The sequence below is a fragment of the Eptatretus burgeri genome, chromosome 2 (genome assembly GCF_056783735.1).
Source record: "Eptatretus burgeri isolate ZD-2024b chromosome 2, Ebu_testis_v1, whole genome shotgun sequence".
Taxonomy (NCBI): Eukaryota; Metazoa; Chordata; class Myxini; order Myxiniformes; family Myxinidae; genus Eptatretus; species Eptatretus burgeri.
Window position 1 is genome coordinate 54,651,678 of NC_140962.1, and position 27,006 is coordinate 54,678,683.

At 46.8% G+C, this 27,006-nt stretch overlaps 1 protein-coding gene across 2 annotated transcripts in view; it reads left to right on the forward strand.

The window, feature by feature from the left end:
* LOC147032079 (uncharacterized) overlaps positions 1-26,865 on the forward strand; it is a 34,890-nt gene extending 8,025 nt beyond the window's left edge. Inside the window, exons 2-6 of one of the 2 annotated variants that reach the window (XM_085869375.1) lie at positions 19,329-19,420; positions 21,747-22,089; positions 22,552-22,720; positions 23,337-24,492; positions 25,007-26,865. In XM_085869375.1, the coding sequence (XP_085725501.1) occupies positions 21,889-22,089; positions 22,552-22,720; positions 23,337-24,492; positions 25,007-25,232 (1,752 nt within the window). In that variant the 5' untranslated portion in view covers positions 19,329-19,420; positions 21,747-21,888 and the 3' untranslated portion in view covers positions 25,233-26,865. The remainder of the gene's footprint in view (positions 1-19,328; positions 19,421-21,746; positions 22,090-22,551; positions 22,721-23,336; positions 24,493-25,006) is intronic. The other variant, XM_085869376.1, reaches the window with a different exon arrangement.
* Positions 26,866-27,006: the final 141 nt, after the last annotated feature.

Sequence of the window (27,006 nt, forward strand, 5' to 3'; positions counted from 1 at the left end):
TCTAGAATCCTCCAGAGCTCCGTTGTCACGGCAATTTTGATGGCCTCCACATCAGGAAATCGGGTCCCCTTGATCACCCCCTTGATCTTGGGGAATAGGAAAAAATCACAAGGGGCCAAGTCTGGCGAATACGGTGGTTGCTCCAGAGTTGGCACGTTCCTCTCCGCCAGAAACTGTCGGATGCTCAGGGCACTGTGAGTAGGGGCGTTGTCATGGTGGAGCACCCAGGCGTGGTTCTCCCACAGATCCCTCCTCTTGTCCTGGACTGATCTCATGATGCACCGGAGGATCTCCTTGTACACGTATTGATTCACTGTTTGACCCTGTGGTAGAAACTCAAAGTGGACGATGCCATTGACGTCAAAAAAACGTGATGAGCATCACCTTGACCTTCGACTTCGACATCGTTGCTTTCTTTGGTCTTGGTGATGCCGGACTTTTCCACTGACGACTCTGCCGTTTGGTCTCAGGATCATATTCGAATATCCTCGAGTCATTGCCAGTCATGACTCTCCCGAGCAGGTCTGGATCGTCCTCGAGGCGCTTGGTAATGTCTTGACAGACAGTGACTCTTTGCTGTTTCTGGTTCTTGGACAACAGCTTGGGGACCATCTTTGCTCACACCTTGCACATTTCGAGATTTTCACTGATGATGTTCCAGACATTGTCCTTGTTGATGGAAAGTTCCTCAGCAATCATCCACACAGTGAGTCGACGATCTGCGCGCACCATCTGCTTCACACACTCGATGTTGTCCGCCGTTCTGCTCGATGAAGGTCTTCCACACCGTGGATCGTCTTCAACCTCCTCCCGTCCCTCTTAACCTCTTGTGCCATTCGAACACATGTGTACGTGACATCGTTTCTTCGCCGTAGACTTGCCGCAGCATTGCGAAGGATTCGGAAGGTGTTTTGCCAAGCTTGGCAAGAAACTTCAGATTGGCTCTCTGCTCACGACTCAGTTGAGACAACGTGTTAAGCACGACCTGTAAAAAAATCACACAATAAGTGCAGTCAACCATCACCAATCACATATATATTGCTGGAATGTTGCGAAAGACTGTGACGCAACCCGTTCATTCAAGTTGTGTAAGTGGAGCACACAGCAGGCTCAGTCCCTTTACTTTTTAGACAGACATCATATATACCTATCAACTGCAAGCCCAACTCAGCCAGCAACCCATTTCTGGCATTCTAGACACAGGGGAGAGTCTTACTTTTCACTGATAGATATTTGTCTTTCTGAGGAACACACACACACACACACACACACACACACACACACACACACACACACACACACCAAAATTGAAAGGGCAGTTCTTTCGAAACCAACTTGTGTTTCGATTTTTGAGAATCTAACTCTCCCACTGCCTTCAGTTATATTTGAACCAACATCCTCTGCAATAGCAATTCAGTGACCTAATCAATATGGAGAGAGAGAGAGAGAGAGAGAGAGAGAGAGAGAGAGAGAGAGAGAGAGAGAGAGAGAGAGAGAGAGAGAGAGAGAGAGAGAGAGAGAGAGAGAGAGAGAGAGAGAGAGAGAGAGAGAGAGAGAGAGAGAGAGAGAGAGAGAGAGAGAGAGAGAGAGAGAGAGAGAGAGAGAGAGAGAGAGAGAGAGAGAGAGAGAGAGAGAGAGAGAGAGAGAGAGAGAGAGAGAGAGAGAGAGAGAGAGAGAGAGAGAGAGAGAGAGAGAGAGAGAGAGAGAGAGAGAGAGAGAGAGAGAGAGAGAGAGAGAGAGAGAGAGAGAGAGAGAGAGAGAGAGAGAGAGAGAGAGAGAGAGAGAGAGAGAGAGAGAGAGAGAGAGAGAGAGAGAGAGAGAGAGAGAGAGAGAGAGAGAGAGAGAGAGAGAGAGAGAGAGAGAGAGAGAGAGAGAGAGAGAGAGAGAGAGAGAGAGAGAGAGAGAGAGAGAGAGAGAGAGAGAGAGAGAGAGAGAGAGAGAGAGAGAGAGAGAGAGAGAGAGAGAGAGAGAGAGAGAGAGAGAGAGAGAGAGAGAGAGAGAGAGAGAGAGAGAGAGAGAGAGAGAGAGAGAGAGAGAGAGAGAGAGAGAGAGAGAGAGAGAGAGAGAGAGAGAGAGAGAGAGAGAGAGAGAGAGAGAGAGAGAGAGAGAGAGAGAGAGAGAGAGAGAGAGAGAGAGAGAGAGAGAGAGAGAGAGAGAGAGAGAGAGAGAGAGAGAGAGAGAGAGAGAGAGAGAGAGAGAGAGAGAGAGAGAGAGAGAGAGAGAGAGAGAGAGAGAGAGAGAGAGAGAGAGAGAGAGAGAGAGAGAGAGAGAGAGAGAGAGAGAGAGAGAGAGAGAGAGAGAGAGAGAGAGAGAGAGAGAGAGAGAGAGAGAGAGAGAGAGAGAGAGAGAGAGAGAGAGAGAGAGAGAGAGAGAGAGAGAGAGAGAGAGAGAGAGAGAGAGATTCATGGAGCGTTTCAAAATAATTTTATTGGGATTTCAAAATGGTTACCAAACGAATACTTGCATCTTATGCATTGTTATTATTGTTCTTGAAATAAAGTCTATTTCCCATCTTTGACTCTGTCTGGACGACAGGTGAATATGGTATGTCACACGGTCTAAAATCCTGCTCTGCTCTTTTTAGCCTTTCCTTCAACTCAGCCAACACACCGACACTCAAGAAGTGTGCAAAAAGAGATCATCTGAACTCCAGGATGGTTTAATTACTTATATTTATAATTTTCACATAAGTCTTGGAATCTGCCTTCTCTACTCACATCGAGTTTCCGTTTCTTAAAGTTCCTGATTTTTACCATCAGTTTGGTTTCCCAACAGCAGAGGAATATCCTAGATATCAAAAAAGTCAGAACTGACCCCTCCACATATATTGGGCATTCCAACATTTGACATCCTGCACTGCTTGTAAAATTCACTGCTCACAGCAAACAAGGAAGCTCTCATACATGTCTCTGACTTCGTCCACTAATGCAGTCAGCACATTTCTACGAAAGGAACCTTCTATCTCTTCTCTTATTTTGGATCAGTCTTGATCTTCATATGCATAAACAGCTTCGGCTGTGCTCTGGAAAACCCTTTCTCCATTTTTGCTACGATTCTATTTTGTGTCATACAGTTCCCTTCCCACTAACAAACAGACAGCAGCTGTGCCACTTTCTGCTGATTTGGATTTTATTAGATGCTGTTTTGGCAAATGGAACAAATTTTTCAATTTCTCTCTCTCTTACAATTTTTTCATCCTTCTCCCGTTTGTGGAATGGCATTCCCAAGGCATTTTTTAAAATTACTTTTCCTTATAGGAGCGATGCTCATGGAAGAGCGATATAAAACTCAGTGGGATAAATATCAAGGGAAGGAATGAACAGGAAAAGAGGAGGGGAGGAAGAAACATTGAAACGAGCAAGTAAAATGGTTGGGATGCAAAGGTTAATGGAGGTAATAAATATCATGGGTCAGAATTGGGGAATACAAGAGGTGGCAGTGCACTGCTTGCTTGAGGTCGTGGAGGGAAGAGTGAAACAGAACAGCCTGTGGAAGGTCATTCCACAGATGGGAGAAGTGAGGAGTATAAGGTGTTGAGGTATGCAGCCAGCCAGGATTTTGGAAGCCTAACCAGGAGGGGGTTATGGAAGAAGGCGTGTATCGTGGAATTAATAGGGAGTGCAACAGGACTGATAGAACAGTAGCAACAGTGTCAGAAAATAGATGGTAGAAAACATAGACTACATGCAGTGTGACAGCAAGAGACCCTGTGCTTTTGCGAAATCACAGGAGATTCCAATAAATTTGTGGATTTACATTCCCTATTGATACTGGGGTGCCAACCCATGTAGCAGAGAGCTGTACTCCAATTAATTATGGACAAAGGCCTTATGTACTGTGATGAGCTCTGATTGTTCAAGGAAAGACTTGGATCAATGGACGATGCTCACTTTGTAGGATAGCATTGCTTTGTGATTGGCCCAGGAAATGTCATAGCTGATAGCTGATGGCTGATGGCAAGGCCTAGGAGTTCAAGGGACTGAACCTCGTCCAGTGGAAGACCATGGAAATGGATACTAGGCGAGTTTGTTTTGACGATCCTTTCAGAGCGATATGGTGAGACTGAGATTTTCCAGGATTGAAGGACATGTTCATTTATCAGAGCAGTGTTGAATCATTTCCAGATAAGCAGAGATTGATACTGCTGCAGTCTGCTCAGCAAGGGGTGGCGCAATGTGAAGTCAACTGTAAAAATGATGGGGGTTTCCAGAGCATTGGAGAGGTCATTTATATCGATTATGAACAAGAGCTGACCCAAAACATCACCTTGGGAAACTCAAACCTCAACTGGGACAAGGGTCCAGAGAGGGTTCCAATGACAGCAACACGATAACTGAGTGAATACAGCAAGTTAGAAATCCAGGAATGAAGGCAGTCTTCTATATCACAAACAGAGAACTTGGCAAGTAAAAGAGGATTTTTAATGTGTTGAATGTGCAATATATGTCCATGGAGATAGTAACTAACCTCCTATTTGAGAATGAGGGCCTCCAACCATTGCTGAGAGAGGTGCAGATGCATATACAGAGTTGAGACATGGGGACAGAATCCCAATTGATGGTTGGAGAGCAGGTTTTTTTTTAAAAAAAACAGGAAAGACGACATCAGAAGCATTAATGGAATTCCAAGACTCACTTGTAATTGGAAGCAAGCTCACTGGCCTATAGTTGATCGGGTCTGTTTTTTCCTCTTTCTTTTGAACAGGAGTGATATGTGCTGACTTACGTGCAGAGGGGAGGAGGTCAAAAGAGAAGGACAGACTGAATGGGGCAGATAGAGTGAAAGCAAGTACGACAGAGCAGAATTTGAGAGCATGGTAACTGATGAAATTTGGGCCCATCACTGAAGCAGATCTTACTCCACCTTCTCAGGCGGGAAGGCTGCAGAGTTCAGTAGACAGTGGGTACATGGAGATAAGATGGGGACAGAATGGGATGGGGTGGGTATGGGATATTTTTGTGAGCAAAGAGAAAGTTGAGACATTTTGTTATATCTCAAGCGGAGCATGCATTAACGCCATTTGAGGTGAGAGGCAGGATACAGGGCGAGCATATTCTGGAGAAAGACTTGACAAGGCACAACTATGACTTGGAAGGAGACTCGGAGAGTTCGGCCTGGAGATTTGTAACATAATGCTTTCTGGCTTGCCTTTGGATGGACACACACTTGCTGTGAGCATTGTGGAATGAACCCTCACTTAGGTTAGCTTTCACTCTCTTCAACCCCCCACTGTTTAATCCGACTCTTCTCTCTACAGCTTTAAGCTGGTGGTGGACAACCACCTCATGTCATCCCACATCCATACCCACATTATATTCTTTCCCTATTACCCTACCGTAATCCAACCCTCTTACTTGTGGGGTGTTGTGTTTCCTCTCCTACTCCCAGTCTCACACATATGTATGCCATCAGGTTAAGGACTTATCCAATGTTTGTGAAATATACAAAGGCACAAGCAACTAAATAGTCATGCTAATACCACCACACCAATTGTGAAACAAACTGGAAAGAGCAGACTGAGCCTCAAGGATGTTTCAATCCATCATCGTGTAGAGTATGGAGAGACAGAATGGTTTGGATTGAGAAAAGGGGTCACACAATGGTGCATTCTCTCCCCTTACTTTATTAATTTGGATAGTGAGTCCATCATGAGGAAATCAAACTAGAGGCTGGAGTCAGGATTGGAGGACGATGTATCCATAACCTCAGGTGTGCTGATGATATTACTTGCCGAAACTGCTACAGACAGTGAAGAAGGAAAGTGAAAAAGCTGGTCTTTATTTAAACCTAAAAGAGACTAAAATCTTGTCAACTGAGAATATCGACATGTTCAGATTGAGAGACTATCAGGTGGAAATGGTGTAAAGTTTCATCTTCCAGGGTTCTAAGATTGAAGTGAGTGGAGAGTGTGGAGAAGAAATTAATAGACTGTTAGCGTTGGGTCGAACAGCAAATGTCAGGATTGACAAAGAACTCGAAAGACAAAGATGTGACAAAACAAACCAAGAGGAGGCTGATAAATGCTCTGGTGTTTCCATTTGCTGTGTGTGGATGTGAGTCATGGAGAGTGAAGAAGAAAGAAATGAAGAAGATTGACAGTTATGAAATGTGTTGGAGATGAACGTTAAAAATTCCATGAACTGCACGAACAACAAACAAATTAGTGATTGAAGAAATTAGAGCATTGGATACATATTAGAAGCCCTGAATTGAAAACTGGAACTGTCATACTTTGGACACATCATGCTTGCAGAAAACAAAAGTCTGGGGAAATCAACCGTGCTGGGTATGGGTGAGGGAAGAAGAGGAAGAGGAAGACTTTATATGTGCTAGAGGGGATGAAGTAAATGCTGCAACCAAGCTTTCTCTGCCAGAGCTTCGAGAAGCAATGCAGGATTGGGACGTTTGGAGAAATCTGATCATGAATGCTACTGGAATTCAGCCATGACTTGACGGAAATATATACCGAAACACCATATATAAATACACGAGTTTAGATATGTGAGAATTTGATGTCAGGAGTGGGATCCAAACCCATGCCTCCACTCCAAACACAATTTTTTGGTGTTGACAGGTTGCTAACTTGTTCCCCCCCCCACCATACCGGTAATTCATTAACTCAAGAGGATGGGCAACATCATATGAGGAAACAGAGTGGAATGGTCCCTCGCACCACCTCCTCTCCGCCCCGGTCTCATGTGCTATTCTCATTGGTCTATTAAAATAAACATTACGAGCTTCACCTCCCCCTGGGAATTTATGAAAAGCAGAAATGGGCCCTCACGCATGAGGTTTTTAATGGTGAGCCACCAAGTTGTGGCTGATGGCAACACAGCAACTCAGCTTTGCAGTGAAGCGGAAGTGATTTTTGCTCGTGCCATATATAAACAGGAAGAATGGTTGATATAGGTGATGTCAACAGATTTCCAGGCAATTGGAAAATGAACTCCGGCAAATTATACAGTGAATATAGAAGAATGTAAACAAGAAAACAACACGTTGTCTTTTCGATCAATTAAATCCTTCAGCAATGCAACAGGTACTTCTGCTAATATGTATATATATAGATATATATGTATATATACATATATATGTATATATATATATATATTTAGATATATATATATATATATATATATATATAATATAAACATATATAAATATATATTTATATAATATAAATATATATATATATATATATATATATATATATATATATATATATATATATATATATATATATATATATATATATATATATATATATATATATATATATATATATATATATATGTATATATATCTTCTTCTTTCAGCTGCTCCCGTGAGGGGTCGCCACAGCAGATCATCCGTATGATCCGCATAGTGATTTGGCACATGTTTTACGCCGGATGCCCTTCTTGACGCAACCCTGGTCGCCTCTTACGACACAGGGATATGGTACACCTATTTTAACCGGGGTATACACCGGCCCAGTATACTGGTACTCATTTCGCCGACATCGGAAGGATGACAGGCTGAGTCAACCCCCTGGTGTATTAATTCAGTGGCCCAACGGGGCTTGAACTCAGGACCTCTTGGATCCCAAGCCGCTGCCCTAACCACTGCGCCAACACCAGGATATATATATATATATATATATATATATATATATATATATATATATATATATATATATATATATATATATATATATATATATATATATATATATATATATATATATATATATATATATATATATATATATATATATATATATATATATATATATGTTGTGGTTGACCAAATTCGCAAACCACCATTCAGGTCCCTTAGGTGAGATATCTCTGTAAGTATATGTGTAGTTAGGCCCAAACCCGTTGTTTAGAGGGAATAAATGTCATTCATTCGGGCTGCGACCCTTCTAGATAGCCGTTTTTCTTTTACTATCTTTATTTTGGACCAGCCGCCATTACTACCACCACCAACCACGTCTCAACAGCCATCACACAACAACCACCAACCACAACGCCACTTCACAACAACCACCAACCACAACGCCGCTTCACAACAACAACCACCAACCACAACGCCGCTTCACAACAACAGCCACGACCTTTACCATCACAACTCGCCACCATCGCATCAACACCATTCTTGCGCCACTTGTGGGCACCGATACTGGACTCGTGCAGGGCGCGCACCGAGCAGCGTGTTCAGAAACATCACAGACTTTCCGAGAAAAACGGATCAAAAACGACTCACGCCCACTTCTGTTCCGTCCTATCGGAGAGCGTGGGGCGATTTGGCCCCGCCTCCAGGGCGTTGGAGTGAGGTCGCTATATGCAAATTCATGGATCAAAAAGCATTCACGCCCACTTTTCCTCGGTCCAATGGGGAGCCAGTTAGAGGTGAAGGGTCGGAGGTAAAGGGTCAAAGGTGGGGGAGCGAGGCCACGGGGGATATAAATGGCCGCGCTCGCCAAACAGTTCAGTTCGGAGGGGAGAAGTCAAGAGTGAAGACTTGGGACGAGCCAAGAGAGGAGACGGAGAGGGCGATTAGATGGAGCTGTGGAGAGGTGGCGGCGGCGAAGGCGGACGAGGGGGTGCTTGCGTCGGTGCCGGGAGCTGCAGAGGGAGAGGCCAGCAACGCGACCGAGGTCGAGGAGGAGACGCTCGTCATGGGACCCGAGACAGGGTGATATCCGCCATCCCCCGAGCATCAACAACCCCCCTCCTGTTTCCCCCCCGCGCTGAGATAGTGCGACAAGGGGGCCCCTTTCCCACCCCCTACCAGACATTGTCCGCGAGGCCCGCGGAGTTGAGGCGCCACCGCCACTTTGCGTCTCATCATCAGACGGGTAGGCCCGACACGGTCTCGGCCCCAGGCCCGCCTCATCCTTGAGGGTGGTTCTTTTCTTTTGCTTTGGGTATCTGTGTTGTCGGCGCCGTCTGTGAAGTAAAATTGTATAAGTGTTGCCGTGTGCTCGGTAGTCGGATAGCTCTGCATTGTGTTTCTCTTTTATATTTGCTTTTTGTGTAATATTGTGTTTCTTCTCCTTTTACATGTGCTTTTGGTGTAATTGTATATGTGTGCTTCCCGTTCATCGCGAAATAAATGTGAGTTATGTTGAACTGTTTTCCCGCTTCGCTTCGTCTTTTCTTTCATTGAATCTCCATCTTGCTTCACGTAAAGGGTTGGTCGTGGGCTAAAACGCCCGATAATTAATCGAACAGTCGAGTCCGACGAATAACACCGCTCGGTTATCCCGATAGTACGGAACGGGTCGCTTAAAGTGGTCCGTGTCCGAAGTCGACCTGCGGCGAGGTGCAATCGCCCGGTCTACCCTCCGTGTGGGTACTTAGGTAGGTCGAATTTGGCGAGCAACCCTATCCCACGCGGGGGCCGATTGGCTCGATCGTGGTGAGACCGAAAGGTCCACCCGTGACTAGTTCCCGGCGTTAGTCCGAGAGGGTCACGACTGGATTGTCCGTCCGGTGGGCGACGTGCCGCGATTCGAGTTACGTGGCCGTCCGCACGCCGGCGTCGCGAATCCGCAACAATATATATATATATATATATATATATATATATATATATATATATATATATATATATATATATATATATATATATATATATATATATTGTTGTGGTTACCAAATTCGCAAACCACCATTCAGGTCCCTTAGGTGAGGTATCTCGGTAAGTACATGTGTAGTTAGGCCCAAACCCGTTGTCTAGTGGGAATACATGTCATTTATGCGTGCTGCGACTCTTCAGGATAGCCGTTTTTCTTTTACTATCTTTAATTTGGACCAACCGCCATTGTTACCACCACCAGTCACAACATCAACCACCAACCACAACGCTGCTTCACCACAACCGCCACGACCTTCACGTCACACCTCGCAACCGTCGCATCGCCACCGTTCTTGCGCCGCCTGTGGGTACCGGTGTTGGACTCGTGCAGGGCGCGCGCCGAACAGCGTGTACAAAATCATGGATTTTGTGCTTCAAAAACGGATCAAAAACGACACACGCCCACTTTTTGCCGTCCAATCGGTGAGCTTAGGGGCGACTGGCCCCGCCCCCAGGGCGTTGGAGGGCGATCGATATATGCAAATTTATGGATCAAAAAGCATTCACGCCCACTTTTTCTCGGGCCAATGGGGAGCGAGGTGAAAGGTCGAAGGGAGCGGGTCAAAGATGAGAGGGCGAAGCTACGGGGCTGATAAAAAGAGACCGTGTTCGTCAGTCCAGAGAGTAGTAGAGTGGTAGGAGAGTCGAGAGGGAACAGAGAGTCAAGACTTCGCGGGCGGTGGAGTTGGCAAGAAGGAGCTGGTCGTCGTGTGCGTTGGAGTCGGAACGGAGGGGACGGAGCTGTGGAGAGGCGGCGAGGGCAGACGAGGGGGTGCTCGCGTCGTGCAGGGAGCTGCACCCCAGGGAGAGGGCCGACAGCGCGACCTCCGGCCGAGGTGGAGACGCTCGTTGCGGGGCAATAAAAATCCTCTATACCCCGAGCATCAGCAACCCCTCCTGTTTCCCCCGCGCTGAGATAGTGCGACCAAGGGGCCCCTTTCCCACCCCTACCAGACACTGCCCTCGCGAGGCCCGCGAGTTGAGGCACCATCGCCGCTCCGCGTCTCATCACCAGACGGGTAGGCCCGACCCGGTCTCGGCCTCAGGCCCGCCTCATCCTTGAGGGTATTCTTTCCTTGGTTTTGGGTATGTGTTGTCGGCGCCGTCTGTGAAGTAAAATTGTATAAGTGTTGCCGTGTGCTCGGTAGTCGGTATTAGCTCTGCATTGTGTCTTCGCTTTTACATTTGCTTTTTGTGTAAATTGCATTGTGTTTTTTCTATGTGCATTTGGTGGAATTGTATATGTGTGCTTTCCGTTCGTCGCGAATAAATGTGCTTTGTGTTGAACTGTTTCCCGCTTCGCTTCGTCATTTCCTTCATTGAATCCTCATCTTGCTTCACGTAAAGGGTTGGTAGTGGGCTGAATACGCCCGATAATTAATCGAACCGTCGAGGTCGACGAATAACACCGCTCGGTTATCCCGATAGTACGGAACGGGTCGCTTAAGTGGCCCGTGTCCGAAGTCGACCTGCGGCGAGGTGCGATCGCCCGGTCTACCCTCCGCGTGGGTACTTAGGTAGGTCGAATTTGGCGAGCAACCCTATCCCACGCGGGGGCTGATTGGCTCGATCGCGGTGAGACCGAAAGGTCCACCCGTGACTGGTTCCCGGCGTTAGTCCGAGAGGGTCACTGGATTGTCCGTCCGGTGGGCGACGTGCCGCGATTCGAGTTACGTGGCCGTCAGCACGCCGGCGGGCGCGAATCGGCAACACTGGTGTCAGGTCGTGCGATACAAATCCATCGCCCTCCTCGCGGCACTGGTATCGGAGAACAGGAAAACGGGCTCTCCTGTCTCCAGCTAAATTCACGGGAATCGGTCCAGGGGTGAGAGAAGCGACCCCCGATTCCCTCCAAATTACGAGCGATTCAAATTAACCCTTTAAGAGAAGCAAGATGGCGTCTCAAGGCGAGCGGGAGCCGGGGGTATTAGAAATGGATGTAGAATGTGTAGAATCCATGGTCCAGGATGGAATCCCCGAGCAGGAAATGTTGATTGTGCAGGAACACGGACTCGCCCAACTGAACCCAGAGCCCGAAATGGGTGCGGCAGCGGCCGCGGTGTATGACACCCCCCCCTCTCCACCAAAACCCTTCCCCAACCCTTGCCGAAACGGCTCAGCTGAGTGCATCCGACATGGCCCAGCTATGCGCCATGCTGGCGGCAATGAACGAAAAGATGAATGCGAAAATGATCGAAAAAATGGATGCGAATATGAAAAACGAAATGAAAGGAATGAACGAAAAGATGGATACAAATACAAATGAAGTGAAAACGAAGATGGATGCGAATACACAAAAATTGGATGCGAATACACAACAAATGAACGGAATGGAAGCAAACATGAGGGAAGAAATGAAAGAGCTACGGGGTGAGACGCAGAACATGGGCCGATGCCTGCAGGCGGGCATGAAGGCCGTGACCAGGGAGCTGGGAATGGCGACTCCACGTGTGGGAGCAAACGAGTTGGAAGGGGGTGCAACGGCTGACAGGCCCGCGGTGGAGGCGGGTAAAAAAATAATTCGGGGGGCGTGTTGGGCGAGGGTCGTGACAGAGGAATCGACGGTGACCAAAAGGGAAAAATTAAATGGGGAGACCAAAACGTGTGAGACGAGACACGAGGTGACGACAACGGAAATAATAGTGGAGACAAGAGAGGTAAAGGGTGAAGAGTTGGCAGTGACGGTAGCCGGGAAGGGAACGATAGAGGAGAGACTGCACGGTGAGGACGGGGTAAGTGACGCACACACACACACGGAGGTAGTGGAGGACAATGGGGGTGAGCTGGCGGACTGGGTAGAGACCCAGTGCGAGCACCTGGATGGCCTCCTCCAGGAACGAGGGGAGGGAGTATGCCCCCTTGAGGTGAGTCAAGACCAGGTGAGTTCGGTCGTGCTTTGCGAGGTTGAGGGGAGGAGTGCTGTGGACAGGTGCACGGAGAGCTTGGGGGGTATAGAGGCCCCGGAGACCCTTGTGGGGACACGAATCCCCAGTGTGGTTGTCCCTGTGTGTGTGGTGCAAGGTGTGAGTGCGGCCCCGTGTGTGGAGGCGACCCCGTGTGTGAGTGGTGTGGTGGCGATGGTGCCAGAGTACGTGCTTCCCAGCACGCCGTGTGTGGATGAGGAACCGCGGGTGAGTTCCCCGCGTGTGTGGATGAGGCACCGCGGGTGAGTGCGGCCCCGTGTGTGGAAGCGACCCCGTGTGTGAGTGGTGTGGTGGCGATGGTGCTGGAGTACGTGCTTCCCAGCACGCCGTGTGTGGATGAGGCACCGTGTGTGAGTGAGGCCGTGTGTGTGAGTGAAACGGCCAGTATGAGTGAGGCACCACGTGTGAGTGGTGTGGTGGCGAGTGTGCCGGAGTGTGTGCTTCCCAGCACGCGGAGTATGGATGAGACACCGCGGTTGAGTGCCCCGCGTGTGTGGATGAGGCACCGCGGTTGAGTGCCCCCGCGTGTGTGAGTAGTATGGTTTGTGTGAGTAGTGAGGCACGCGTGGGTGAACGGCCGAGTGCAAAGGAGACCGTGTGTGTGAGAGAGCGGTATGTGAGGGAGATGTCGGTTGGCATGCGGGAGCACGCAGCCGCATCTCCCGGGGTGAATGTGATGGAGTGGACTGTGTGCGTCGTAACACGCAGGTGTGCGTGGGTTGAATGGAGACGGAGACGGCGACAGAGGAGAGAAAGCCGAGTAGCGGCTGTAGTTGTTTCGGGGACCGTGCCGGGTTCACCCAGCAGTGAGCACGCGGTTCGTGCTGTGCAGCGCACGAGACCACCACGTGCTCGCTTGCGAGAGTGAAGTCCCGGTCCGGAAACGCACGCGGTGGATTTGCCGATCCCGCGGACGGACAAAGTTTAGGCAGGATAACGGATTTGGACCGGACGGGTTCTCCACGCGATCGTGTGTGTTAAGCTCCAACGGGCAAAGCACATGTGTTCGCGTGGGGAACCCCTCGAGACGTGGGGCTTGTGTTTTTTTTTTTGCGCACGGTGACGTCATGGCTGCACGTGTGGTTGGAATCCGGCAGGAGGGGTATCTCTGCCGGATGGTACCGTCCAAGGAGGGACGAGGAACACGTGCAGCTGCATGACGTCACGGGCAGGTGTAAAGTGCGCGAGCTCTGAGTTGCCGCGCAGGTGCTGCGCATGAAAAAAAAAAAAAAAAAAGGAAAAAACAAGCCTCACTTTCGGGTGCACAGGATTCCTGGGCAAGGGGTGGAAGACCCACTTACCCTGGGCACAGGATGGAAACTAGTTAGGGGGAAGGGTTAGCTTAGCTAGACCGGCTCCATGGGGCAGGGGTAAGTCCTCATGGGGCCCGTGGAATGCATTAGTTAGAGGGATTGTAGCGAGATTTAGGTTGGGAAAATGGAGTATGGGATTATTTGAAGACAGTGACAGACCTGTGGATGTGTAGCGGGGACGTAGTTTAGCTACGTAGGTTAAATGGAACGTGCTACTAGTTTAAGGGACGACGTGGGAGCACGAATTAGTTAGAGGAGGTAGTTAGAAGGATGGCAGAGTTCAGCGGAGTGTGTTGAAGAGTTGTGAGGTGAGTACATGGTGAGTGAGTGAGGCCAGCGGGTCTGTGTGAGTGGAGCGAATGGGGAATGCATGGTGCGATGAGTGATTGGGGGGAGGAGTGACTCCCGCCCAAGGGACCCCGGGGTCAGAGTAGAGTGAGTTAGCGGGGTTAGTCAAATTGAAAAATGGAGGTTGTTTTGTTGTTGGTGGGAATGTAGGCTCGAGACCCATTTGGAGGGGTGCAGGAGCCCTGTTGACGGGCTTGGGAGCGTGGCTGCGAAAGGTGAGTATCGCTGAGTGGGTACCCCGGGCACCAGGCTCGTCGGCCGTGGTAGGCCAAGGGCCCATGGGGGGCCGGGATAGCGTAGTGGGCACGGGTGCGCCTGCTTGGTGCGGGGGCCCGGGGCGCCATTAGCCGCGTGGGCAGTGTTGTGGGCACGGGTGACCCTCGGAAAGGGGCCTGGGAAGCCAGCCTGCCACGTGTGCGTTTCAGGAGGTGCCATGGGGGCACTCCCTCGGTGTTAGGGAGCTGGTAGGCTCGGAGGCAGTGTAGTGCCCGGGGGTGCCATAGCGGGAGAATCGGCAGAGGGTCGTGCCTGCCAAAGGGAGCCACGTGTCCCAGCCAGGAGACCGTGTGAGGGCACGGAGCGAAAATTGGGGGGGGCGAGGCCCGAAATTGTGAGGACACCAACACAGGCGACGGGAATCTGGGTTTATAGAACCAATAGTTTAAGCAAGAGGCGCTTGTTGAAAGCCCCGGGGTAGTTTAACTGTTAAATGGATAGGGTAGATTAGGAGATGTACCCCTCCGCACCATCCATCCCCTCGCTCTCGTTGTGGGCCGCTGGACCCACTTTGGGTTAGATCGCCGAACTCTGGGGAGGCCATTCTGAGGCTTCGTTGGGCCTCGACACAGGACGTTAGCTCTCCCTTGTTCCCCTCCGGGAAGGGAGCGTAGGGGTTGGGAGTAGGCTAGGTGACAGGATAGGTTAGCCGAACAAGGACGATAAAGGGGGTTAGGGGACGATTTATAGTGGGGAAGTAAAAATAAAAACAACAAAAAAATAAGTTGGGGCTAAATTGGGGTTTGACAAATTAAGGGAGTGGGTATGTACAGTGACAGGCAAAGGCGATAGGTTGGGAGGGAGACCGTAGGGTAGGTCCGAGCCCGCCTTCCGAGTGGCCAGCACCACCGCACTCCCTCCACCAACCTTCACTGAACGGCAAAGGCTGGCCAACTTCATCTGCCGGCTGGCTATTTTTCTTCAAGGCCTGTGCCGGCCAACTTCATCAGCAGCTGTTGTTTTGCTGCAAGGTCTGTGCCGGCTGGATCGTCTGCAGCTGCTGTGCTGCAAGGCCTGTGCCGGCCCACTTCATCTGCCGGCTGGCTGTTTTTTCTTCAAGGCCTGTGCCGGCCAGTTCATCTGCCGGCTGTGTTTGCCTGCAGCGGCCTTCTTCTGCGGGCTGTGTTTGCCTGCTGCCTTTGCCATGCCATGCCCACTGCCCCTGTTCACCAGCCCCGTTCAATTTTTGCTTCACCCCCCCCTGTTCATTTCCATGTGCGCCAGGATCCGCAAAGCAACAGTTTGCAAGCTGCAAGAACTGCCCTGTTGGCAGCTACAACACGGGCCTGCAGTGGCGGCCCGTGCACCGTGTTTGTGTTCATCCATCCATTCGTTGTGCTCATTGCGTGTGCCACTTGAGCTGGCACGGAGACTGCGTTTGTGCAGCCCATGCACCGTTGTGGTTCACTGCGTTCAGTTCAAAAAGGAAGGCCTTGGACTGCGTGTGAGCAGCCAGCCACGTTCCCTGTCACCTGCATTGTTTTGAGCCAGAGACTGCATGTGGGCAGCCTGGCTCCCTGCTAACTGTTTTCTTTTGCAGAGTTCAATGATCCTGGGCCATGGTTTAGTGTAAAATTTGTAAGTTAAGGTTAAGATGTACTGTAAATATGAGTGCGCCCCCGGCATGTCTGTCCTAGCGCCGGCAATTTTATTTAAGTCGTCCGTGTGAGTGAGTTTGTTTAGGTAGTTACGCAGCCCTCAGGTTATTTATTTTGGGGACACGAATACCATGAATGTCGCACTCAGGGATCCGTAGGTAAAATGTACTAGGGGAAAAACTACACATGATGGCACACGAAATTTGACGACTCGGGACGAGTCTGTAAAAAGGGGAGGGGGTAGTGTTGTGGTTACCAAATTCGCAAACCACCATTCAGGTCCCTTAGGTGAGGTATCTCGGTAAGTACATGTGTAGTTAGGCCCAAACCCGTTGTCTAGTGGGAATACATGTCATTTATGCGTGCTGCGACTCTTCAGGATAGCCGTTTTTCTTTAATATCTTTAATTTGGACCAACCGCCATTGTTACCACCACCAGTCACAACATCAACCACCAACCACAACGCCGCTTCACCACAACCGCCACGACCTTCACGTCACACCTCGCAACCGTCGCATCGCCACCGTTCTTGCGCCGCCTGTGGGTACCGGTGTTGGACTCGTGCAGGGCGCGCGCCGAACAGCGTGTACAAAATCACGGATTTTGTGCTTCAAAACGGATCAAAACGACACACGCCCACTTTTTGCCGTCCAATCGGTGAGCGAGGGCGACTGGCTCCGCCCCCCAGGGCGTTGGAGGGGCGATCGATATATGCAAATTTATGGATCAAAAAGCATTCACGCCCACTTTTCTCGGGCCAATGGGGGAGCGAGGTGAAAGGTCGAAGGGAGCGGGTCAAAGATGAGAGGGCGAAGCTACGGGGCTGATAAAAAGAGACCGTGTTCGTCAGTCCAGAGAGTAGTAGAGTGGTAGGAGAGTCGAGAGGGAACAGAGAGTCAAGACTTCGCGGGCGGTGGAGTTGGCAAGAAGGAGCTGGTCGTCGTGTGCGTTGGAGTCGGAACGGAGGGGACAGAGCTGTGGAGAGGCGGCGAGGGCAGACGAGGGGTGCTCGGCGTCGTGCAGGGAGCTGCACCCCCAGGGAGAGGCCGACAGCACCTGGCCGAGGTGGAGACGCTCGTTGCGGGGCAATAAAAATCCTCTATACCCCGAGCATCAGCAACCCCCTCCTGTTTCCCCCCGCGCTGAGATAGTGCGACCAAGGGGGCCCCTTTCCCACCCCCTACCAGACACTGCCCGCGAGGCCCGCGGAGTTGAGGCACCATCGCCGCTCCGCGTCTCATCACCAGACGGGTAGGCCCGACCCGGTCTCGGCCTCAGGCCCGCCTCATCCTTGAGGGTATTCTTTTCCTTGGTTTTGGGTATGTGTTGTCGGCGCCGTCTGTGAAGTAAAATTGTATAAGTGTTGCCGTGTGCTCGGTAGTCGGTATTAGCTCTGCATTGTGTCTTCGCTTTTACATTTGCTTTTTGTGTAAATTGCATTGTGTTTTTTCTATGTGCATTTGGTGGAATTGTATATGTGTGCTTTCCGTTCGTCGCGAATAAATGTGCTTTGTGTTGAACTGTTTCCCGCTTCGCTTCGTCATTTCCTTCATTGAATCCTCATCTTGCTTCACGTAAAGGGTTGGTAGTGGGCTGAATATGCCCGATAATTAATCGAACTGTCGAGGTCGACGAACAACACCGCTCGGTTATCCCGATAGTACGGAACGGGTCGCTTAAGTGGCCCGTGTCCGAAGTCGACCTGCGGCGAGGTGCGATCGCCCGGTCTACCCTCCGCGTGGGTACTTAGGTAGGTCGAATTTGGCGAGCAACCCTATCCCACGCGGGGGATGATTGGCTCGATCGCAGTGAGACCGAAAGGTCCACCCGTGACTGGTTCCCGGCGTTAGTCCGAGAGGGTCACGACTGGATTGTCCGTCCGGTGGGCGACGTGCCGCGATTCGAGTTACGTGGCCGTCAGCACGCCGGTGGGCGCGAATACCGCAACAATATATATATATATATATATATATATATATATATATATATATATATATATATATATATATATATATATATATATATATATATATATATATATAGACACATTCCCCTCCCTCCTTCCACCCTTCCCATCCCACCTATTTCCTGTGACAGGTGGTTGCTCGTGTGTTTATAAGTTACTTGACGGCCCGTGAACCCGTTGGGTTCCCGTTGTGACAGCGGTAGATAAAAAAACATTTCAAAAAAAAAAAGAAAAAAAAGGATAGCTCCAGTGAACCATACTGCTGAGGTTGTTTTCATTGATCAAATTCTCCCGAAGAGGATTTGACTGAATCGGGAATTAATTTTTTAACAATTTTTTTGTTTCCCGATTTTAACGAAACTTGATACTGCACACCATAGGAGAATGGTGAGTAAGGTGGCCTTAAAGTTTTTGCGATATCATGTACCGTTTTGGCTGTATTTCGGGAACATACATACATTCATACATACTTACATACATACATACTTACATACATACATACAAGATGAGAGTTTTAGTAATATATCGGTGAATTGTGAGAAAATGACTCTTTAAAACCAAAAGTAAGGTGTATTGTGGAAACAAATGTGATCCAATAAAGGTTTGTCACAAAAATTCTTTGGAACTCAGAGGAGTGGGCAGCCATTACCAAGCAACTTGTAAAGCGCTCACCAAGTGGCTTAAGCACTCAAGCAAGCACTCCAATGATCACACACCCTTGGCTGCTTTCAGTTTCAGTAAATACTATACGTAGTTATAAAAATCAGTGATTTCTGAAAAAAATTCAGATTTCACTCCAGATTTTGACACTTAATTAGTCCATGTGCTCCGATACTCAAATCTGAACAGATATTTGATTGTACGCTTTAATTAGTCCGTGGCATTTTTGAATTGGCCGAAATAAATGTTGGGTTAAGACCCCTGTGAGGGAGAGCGGGCTGACCAAGGATAAGCCTGTTTTTGTTTTTTCATGATGAGATGAGTCAATTATCTTCAAAAGGGGTGCTTCAATTTACCAAAACAGCCAGTTTTATTTTATGCACTCCATTGGAGTTCCCTTAGTAAGCAGGCAAAGTTTTGGGCTGATAGGTTTCATGGTTTTGGAGTTATGGAGGAGACACACATTGACACATTGACACACCAACACACACACACACACACTGACATTTATTATTATAGATATGTAGTTTGTGTATGGCTCTTGAAAGGTCTTATACATATATTAAATTCAGTGCAAGGATGTTATGAAGCATCCATTTACTTTTTCGTGAATTGCAGGGGAAGAGGAAAACATTTGACAAATGTCCAGAATATACGGGATTTTAATCTGGGATCCCAGGATCATCAGCTGCAAGCCAATCATCAAACAGGTCAATCCAAATGATTTAACTTTTTTTTTAGCTTTACTCTATCTCTTACTTATATTGTTACACAATTCTTTGTTTCTTTCTGATATAAATTCAAAATTGACATATACCAATAATTGTGAAATATTTCACTGTTTATTGGAAATGCACTCCAAATCTAAGATCTATCATGCTGTTCTGTGAAGAGCAAATTGTAATGACATTGGCCTGCTGCAAACTACTCCGTTATTTTACTTGGCCTGTTAAATCCAATTTCAACCATCATTGCAGGCCTGCTTGTACAGGAAGAGAGTAAATGGGGGTTGGGAAAGGATCACCGATCTGTTGAACCAGTCCAAGAAGGTGCAGGGTTGTTCACACTTCACTAAATCCTGCCATTATTAAACTCCTTATTAGCAGTTTAACTCTAAACAGTATAAAAAAGCACTTTCTATTGCCATCCAGGTAATTTTAAAGCCATGGCACCCAAAGCACATATGGCTAAGGCAATAATTAGAATTATTTTAGCACAGAAATCATACATGGAATTATTAGTGGGTTTGAATGCACTTATTATCCTCATCATCATCATTATGGCCTGAATATCCTAATTCTGCTTGACGTACATTTTTTCCATCCTGACAATTGTAGGATTGCAAAAATTGGAATATGAATACCTGAAAAAGATGATCTATGAGATGTTCCCCACAAATTTGGTCATTTGATTGAATTTGGCATAGAATATAGAAGAAACACCCTTCACAGCATGCCTATGATGCATGAAGCAAATGCTCTTTTGGAATGGCATTTACAGATTTATAGGAAAATAGCATCCAACCAAATAATGCCAATGCCATTTTACTAATCATCTGGATGGGGGTCATCAGTGACTGGAGGGTACAGTATAATAAGCCAGAATTATGGTACATTTCCTCATAAATTGAAATATTATGGCACAATGGACAGGGTATTGTCGTCACTTTTGTGTTTCACTGCAATCATTCCTGACATTGGACAAAATGCTGCAAGTAATAAACAAAATATAATAGGAATAGAAGGAGAGGTTTCTTTTGTTGTAACCAAGGACACGACTTATGACGAAGGTATTCAATGATTAGCTTGTTACAACAGTGCAGAAAAGCATGTGCTTGTGCATATTAATTAAATCGAACAATATATTTTGAAAAATGTAGTCATGAATTCCTGACCATATTTGGTCTTGAAGGACCCTATAATCTCTTCCTGTATTCCCTTCTTCTATACAAAAAGTCAAACTTTTATTTAACAATAAAAAGAGCAATCAGAGATTCCAGGCCTTCGCCAGGACTTGTTTTCTGTGGTGTGTTGTGTGGTGTATTTTTGTGGCATTTGTGTGCTGGTGTGTTATGTAATTAACAAAAGACGTAATTAGAACTGCCACTTTATAACTGATGGCAATGATGACTGGTTCAGCCATTTCAGAGAGGATTTTTGAAGGTTTTCTCTTTTTTTAACAATATGGCTGCCGAATCACATGATTGATGATATCATTAAAAAATATTGTGGACCATTTTATCCTGAGATTGCCCTAAATAAAATTCATAATGATCGGATGTAGCATACATATACAATTATGACGTCACAACGAAAGCACCTATGACGTCATAAAAATCAAACTATTTCCCCATGAGGAGTGCTTGCTATGTGTCATTTCAATTTTTTCCTTGGTGCGGTTTCAGAGATACAGTGGTCCAGAATTTTTCCGTTTTTCCAACATGGCCGCCACACCATGTGACCTATGACACCATAGTTATCACTAAAACATTCTACATGAGTATTCACATCAATGGTTAAAAATTTGTCTCATTCCGACAAGCGGTTGCAGAGAAAAGCATGAAAGTTCTGTGCAGACAAACAAACAAACGGACTCAAATGCAATATCCTCTCCTTCGGCGAGGGTAACAAGACCACTTTATTTCGCAACAAGAACGTTCTGAACTTATTTAGACGAACATGTGCAATATGTCAAATGCTTCATAAACTTCTTTGTATCCAAAAGTTTCAACATTATTTTAGCTGTTGGCAACATGAGCCATGAAAACATTGTTTTTTTGAATTGTGATGTAATTTGTGATGAAGTTAAAAATTCAGTAAAACAGTAAACTGGGACAGCTAAAATAAGGTGACTAGGAATTAGGATCATCATAGTGTTTACAAGTTTAATAGGGGTTTCAGGAAGAATCCTCTGAAATATCAAACACAATCATGCATCCCATAGTCATGCATCCCATCATAATTTATTGCAACATACTGTAGTTCTTCGTTCTCCCTTTTAAAGGTTGATTAGCTTTTACTTGTACTTTCCACACAGAACCCAAGAACAGAGGAGCTGGAGGTGCAGCTTCCTGTGGCAGGTCTGCCCTGACTCCACAGGAACCATGGAGTCACAGGCCATGTGGTCGTGGGGTCATTTGGGGGCATTTGCAATGTCTTTGAGAACTGAAGCCTGACGGATGAGCCGTGGAGGTAACATCACTGCTGCCTGTCTCTGGACGGGCTTGGTGAGCCTGGAGCAGCGGCGGCAGCGACAGAAGAAGTTGGTCCACGATGTGCTTAAGGTTTATGGGGCTCAGAATACAGAGTCTGTCGAGACCGAGAGCTGCTCAGAGTTTGAGCTTGATGAGAATGCCACAAAGTCTTGCAATGGCTGTTTGGTACGTTCTATGTGCAAATCACTTACTTTCAATATAATTTCTATCTAGCTTTTGGTGAACATCGCAGGCCATTTATGTGCCTTCCTCCATGTCCTATGTACTACTTGCTTGGAACTAAAACGAAAAATATAGTGGAGATAAATTATAGATTGAGCATAAAATAAAAAAGAGGACATGCAGAGCCCAAAAGTTTTTTTTTTTAACCCATGAACAGCAAAGAAAGCACCTCTAAGCATGATGTTGAGGAGGTTCTTGAGGATTGTGATAGTTTTATGACATTGATATGATAATAATGTTACTAAATATATTACAAAAAACCAACAGGGATGGATAAAAATGACTTCATGTTATTTAACTGCATATAGAAAACCAGAGATTGCCATTGTGAAATTGGGCAGAGGCCTGGTATTCTATTGGTGTGAACCCCAAAATTCCTGTCATTCTTTCCTGACATACTTGTAGATCTGCAACGAGAGTCGAGATTTGATGGTGCTTGACATACCAACTCCACTAAGCTCTCTGGAACAGCGTCTCCAGACACTAAACCTCGGAGGTGAGGTAGAAGGTGCCAGTTTCTCAGAACTCCAGGTCATTGAAGAAGGACCCAAGGGTGGTAGTCGCTCCAGTTCAGGTAACTCTCAATAATCTCCTTGTTGGTCATTGCTGTCCCACCCTGCTGGAGAGCACTTTGTTTATCAGACTATTAGATGGTAGCTTGAGACTAGTGACTAATTTGTATATAATCAGACTTGTTAACCCTTAGATGCATGAGTGCAAAAAGATATTGCAAGAAAACAGCCAAACTGGGTCATTTTTGATGCACTTATGCATCTAAGGTTAATGATATTGAGCCTCTTGACACACATATCCAAGGATGTTCACATTCGAGATGGGCAAGGATGTTCACAATTGAGATCTTCACATATACAACAGGGGATTATAAATGGGGATTCAGCCTACCATACCTCCAGCTTTGAATACAAACTATATTCCATCATATCAGATCATGTCAAATACTATTACATCCTATCCTATCTACCTTGATGTCTAAAACAGCAATGGTGCAGAAATATCGACTATTTAATCAAGCTTTGTTTTATTCCTGTCACTTAAAGTTGCTTCTTTATTAAATGGTTCCTCTGCGACTGTCACAAAGATGGGTGAAATCACATGATATTGTGCTTTAAATATTTGCTTATTTCTCTTTATCACTTATTTAGTCTTCACTATTGTACTTCATTTCCCAGGATTTTTTGAAATTAGCGATGGAGGATGCTTGGGTTCACTATCAACCTCCTCCAATTCCGTGTTCAGTGACCAAATTCCTCATTCTCCATCGGGCGATGTCCTTGCTTCCTGGAATGAAGGTACTCCACGGATAAGTGAGAGACATCATCACCCAGTTGTCTTTGGTGCACAAGAGGGGATTGTGGGGAAAAAATGTCAGGATACAGGAATGCCAAAAAATAGCTGGGAGAGAAGTGGAAGAAAGAGTCATCTGGCTGTGAAAAATTTCTCTGCTGGAGGAGATGTCGTTGGAAAAGGTGGAGAATCATCTCGAGGCCAGTGGCGAAAAAGTCGTACACACAATGGGCATGTTGGATGCATTATGGGTGCTCGAGTTGGAAGGCAAGCCAGTGATCAAAGAAGATGTTGGACTGACACAGTCGGCAAAGAAGCTCATAAGATCAGTTGCAGCCATGAAGGACGACAGGATCTGGATCGACAAAATGATGCAAAAGGCAATGACAAACGATCCGAGCTGTTAACTTTGGATGCAGTATCTTGCAGGCTGGATGCTTATATCGACAGTTTGCTTCAGCGGCAAGCTAGTATCAAGAGTAAGAGAGCAGCCGGGGAGACCTGCGCTGATGGAGACAGCAACGAGATGACTGAGGCAAGGATGAAGCCGGTGGAGAAACAGTTCTCAAACAGAAACAGATGCAAAACCCGGAATGTAGAAATGACGGATCAAGCTAATGACAACATTGGCATTGGCAACAGAGAGAGGATGATAGAAGAAGGGCTCGGCACCCCGAAAGCAGAACCAGCAAAGCGTTGTCGGTTTCGTGATGAAGTCGAGATCATTGGAGGGGGGCGATCAAGTCGGAAGAGGATCATCGACATGAGATCAACATCACTTCCCAGCAAAGCTCACATTTCAGCTGGGGGGAATGACAATGTGCCCAGCGACATCCCAGGTGTCCGCAAGCACGGCGCAAGGAAGCGTCGAGCTCGGTTGCGCTGGCAATGGGGCAGCCGGGGGTTTCATCGGGGAAAGAGGATTCGGATTAGGAGAGGAGCAGCAAATGCTCTGCCTGGGGTGGTGTTCGAGATGACCCAAACAGAAGAAGAGAGTGACTCAGAATATTCTGCTGAGTGTGAACCTCAGCACCAAATATGGTAAGTGCTGTCGGCATTCAATAACAATCAATGAAATAAATAAAAAAAACTAGATTGATAAAAAGAGGAAAAAGGAAATTGGGATTGGTAGAAAATGGAAAGGTAGTTGCTAGCAGGATTGGATGCAAGATGAAGGGGAAATTGGATCAGGGAGAAGAGGGCAGTGGATATGGCAAATGGAGGTGGGAAGGGAGTGTGCACATGTGTTAAATGAATGGACCCATATAGTACAGTTACAAAAAAAAAAGTTGATACATCTACCAATATAATTCAAGAAAATAAAATAAAATACGAAAATTCTACAAAGTTATAAACCTTTTGGGCTGTCAGAATGTTGACAAAATAATGGCTTATGATTGGAGTGAAAAAAATGATTACCGTGAAGGATATGGTGAATTTATTACTGTGACCTTAAAAAAAAAAAACATAGTGGAAATTTTATGATTATGATTGCATGTGGGTATATTTTATAATGTCGGTCTGTAAATGTAAAACTCAAGCCATCCTGTAACAGGTCGCTCACTGGGCCCCATGACGTTGGAGGTGTCCAAAGAGGCTCCGAGAGCACACGAGACCAGACATCATCAGGAAACCAGGAGTCACCAGGCCTGCCAACGGAGCAGTCCTCACGCCAAAACTCCGCAAACCCAAACTGGTGTCGAGTGAAAGCTTCACGCACCCTCAAACGCAAAATCCTCCGGGGACACTCAGGAACCATGAAGCTCATGGTGACTATTTGATTGCTTGGATCCCAGAAGTCATTAGCGTGACGTGAATCTGGGATCATATCAGTGCCACAATGTTAACTTTTCCATTCCTCCTATTTTACAGCTGTTATCATGAGATCATAAGGAGGAAGACTCGAGCATCATAGACAGGGAAGCAATTTTGTGTTGTTTGTTGATATTATTATCTCCCAAACAGGGTATTGCATTGAAGTAGTAGTGATATCTTGAGCATATAGAGGATGTATATCTTGTACATAAAATCATGTCTGAAAATGAATCGTAGTCCCTGCAAAGGTGAGTGAAAATCTGCCTTGGCGGATAACATAAAAACGATGTTTCATTAGCCAAAATTTTATGAGTAGATTCACCATTGTGGGAAAGAAGGTGCTGCTGTTGTTTGGAGCATGAGTCCTTCAGAGGGTTGTTTTTGCTCTGATGAACGGATAATGCTCGGAACATTAGCTACACATGGTGTGCCCTGATGTAAAACATACTCTTATCAATTAGAAGTTGATAAAAGTCATTGTTTGCAAATGATTGTTTTATTGATCACATATTCAATGAACGATTTTATGAACTGAACTTTCATCAATGAACAGTTCAATGAACTGAACTTTCATCACAGCAATGTTCATATAAAGTAATACCAAATTCCTTCCCCACATATGGGGTAGTTACAGGAATTATTTTACATTTCTGAGGTCTACCCTTTTTCAGTGCAGGTGGCCAAGTGCAAGGAACTGTGGACCGATTTTTTTATTGATATTTATTACTTGTAACTCGTGTTTCGTGCTGCGTGCACACACGCATATGACCGAGCGGATTGCAATATTGTAAAGAAGTTGATTAGATGAGCACATGAGTCGTGTGTTTGACACCTAGAACATAGCGAGCCCTTTCCACCTCCTGATATTTGCCCTGCGATTAGTTGAATGAAGTCACACTCAGGCGACCATCCAATGCCATGGGTTAACAGGAAAGGACTATGCCTGTCCAATTAACTCAGTCAGCCCATTATAGAGGAAACGGTTCACAAGTAATCCACAAGGATCATCCCTTTATTTTCCTTGTTTATGTTTTTGTGCATGAAGTTTGGTAAACTCAACAGTCTGGCGAAACTGTGATATATATGTGTATGTTTGTGTGACACATATGTACAGTGCATATGTGTGTATAATATATATATATATATATATATATATATATATCTTCTTCTTCTTTCGGCTGCTCCCGTGAGGGGTCGCCACAGCGGATCATCCGTATGATCCGCATAGTGATTTGGCACATGTTTTACACCGGATGCCCTTCCTGACGCAACCCTGGGTCGCCTCTTACGACACAGGGATAAGGTACACCTATTTTAACCGGGGTATACACCGGCCCAGTAGACTGGTACTCATTTCACCGACTTCGGAAGGATGACAGGCTGAGTCAACCCCCTGGTGTATTAATTCAGTGGCTCAACGGGGCTTGAACTCAGGACCTCTTGGATCCCAAGCCGCTGCCCTAACCACTGCGCCAACACCAGGCTCCATATGTGTGTGTGTGTGTGTGTGTGTGTGTGTGTGTGTGTGTGTGTGTGTGTGTGTGTGTGTGTGTGTGTGTGTGTGTGTGTGTGTGTGTGTGTGTGTGTGTGTGTGTGTGTGTGTGTAGTTGAAAAGTGTGGAGTGTGACGAGAACTCCCCCAAACTCCAATGGACATATCCTACACCAAAGTGTCACCTCCAACTCAAAGTCCTCCAACCATGATGTGATCGGCGGGTAAATCGTGATGTGATCGGCAGGT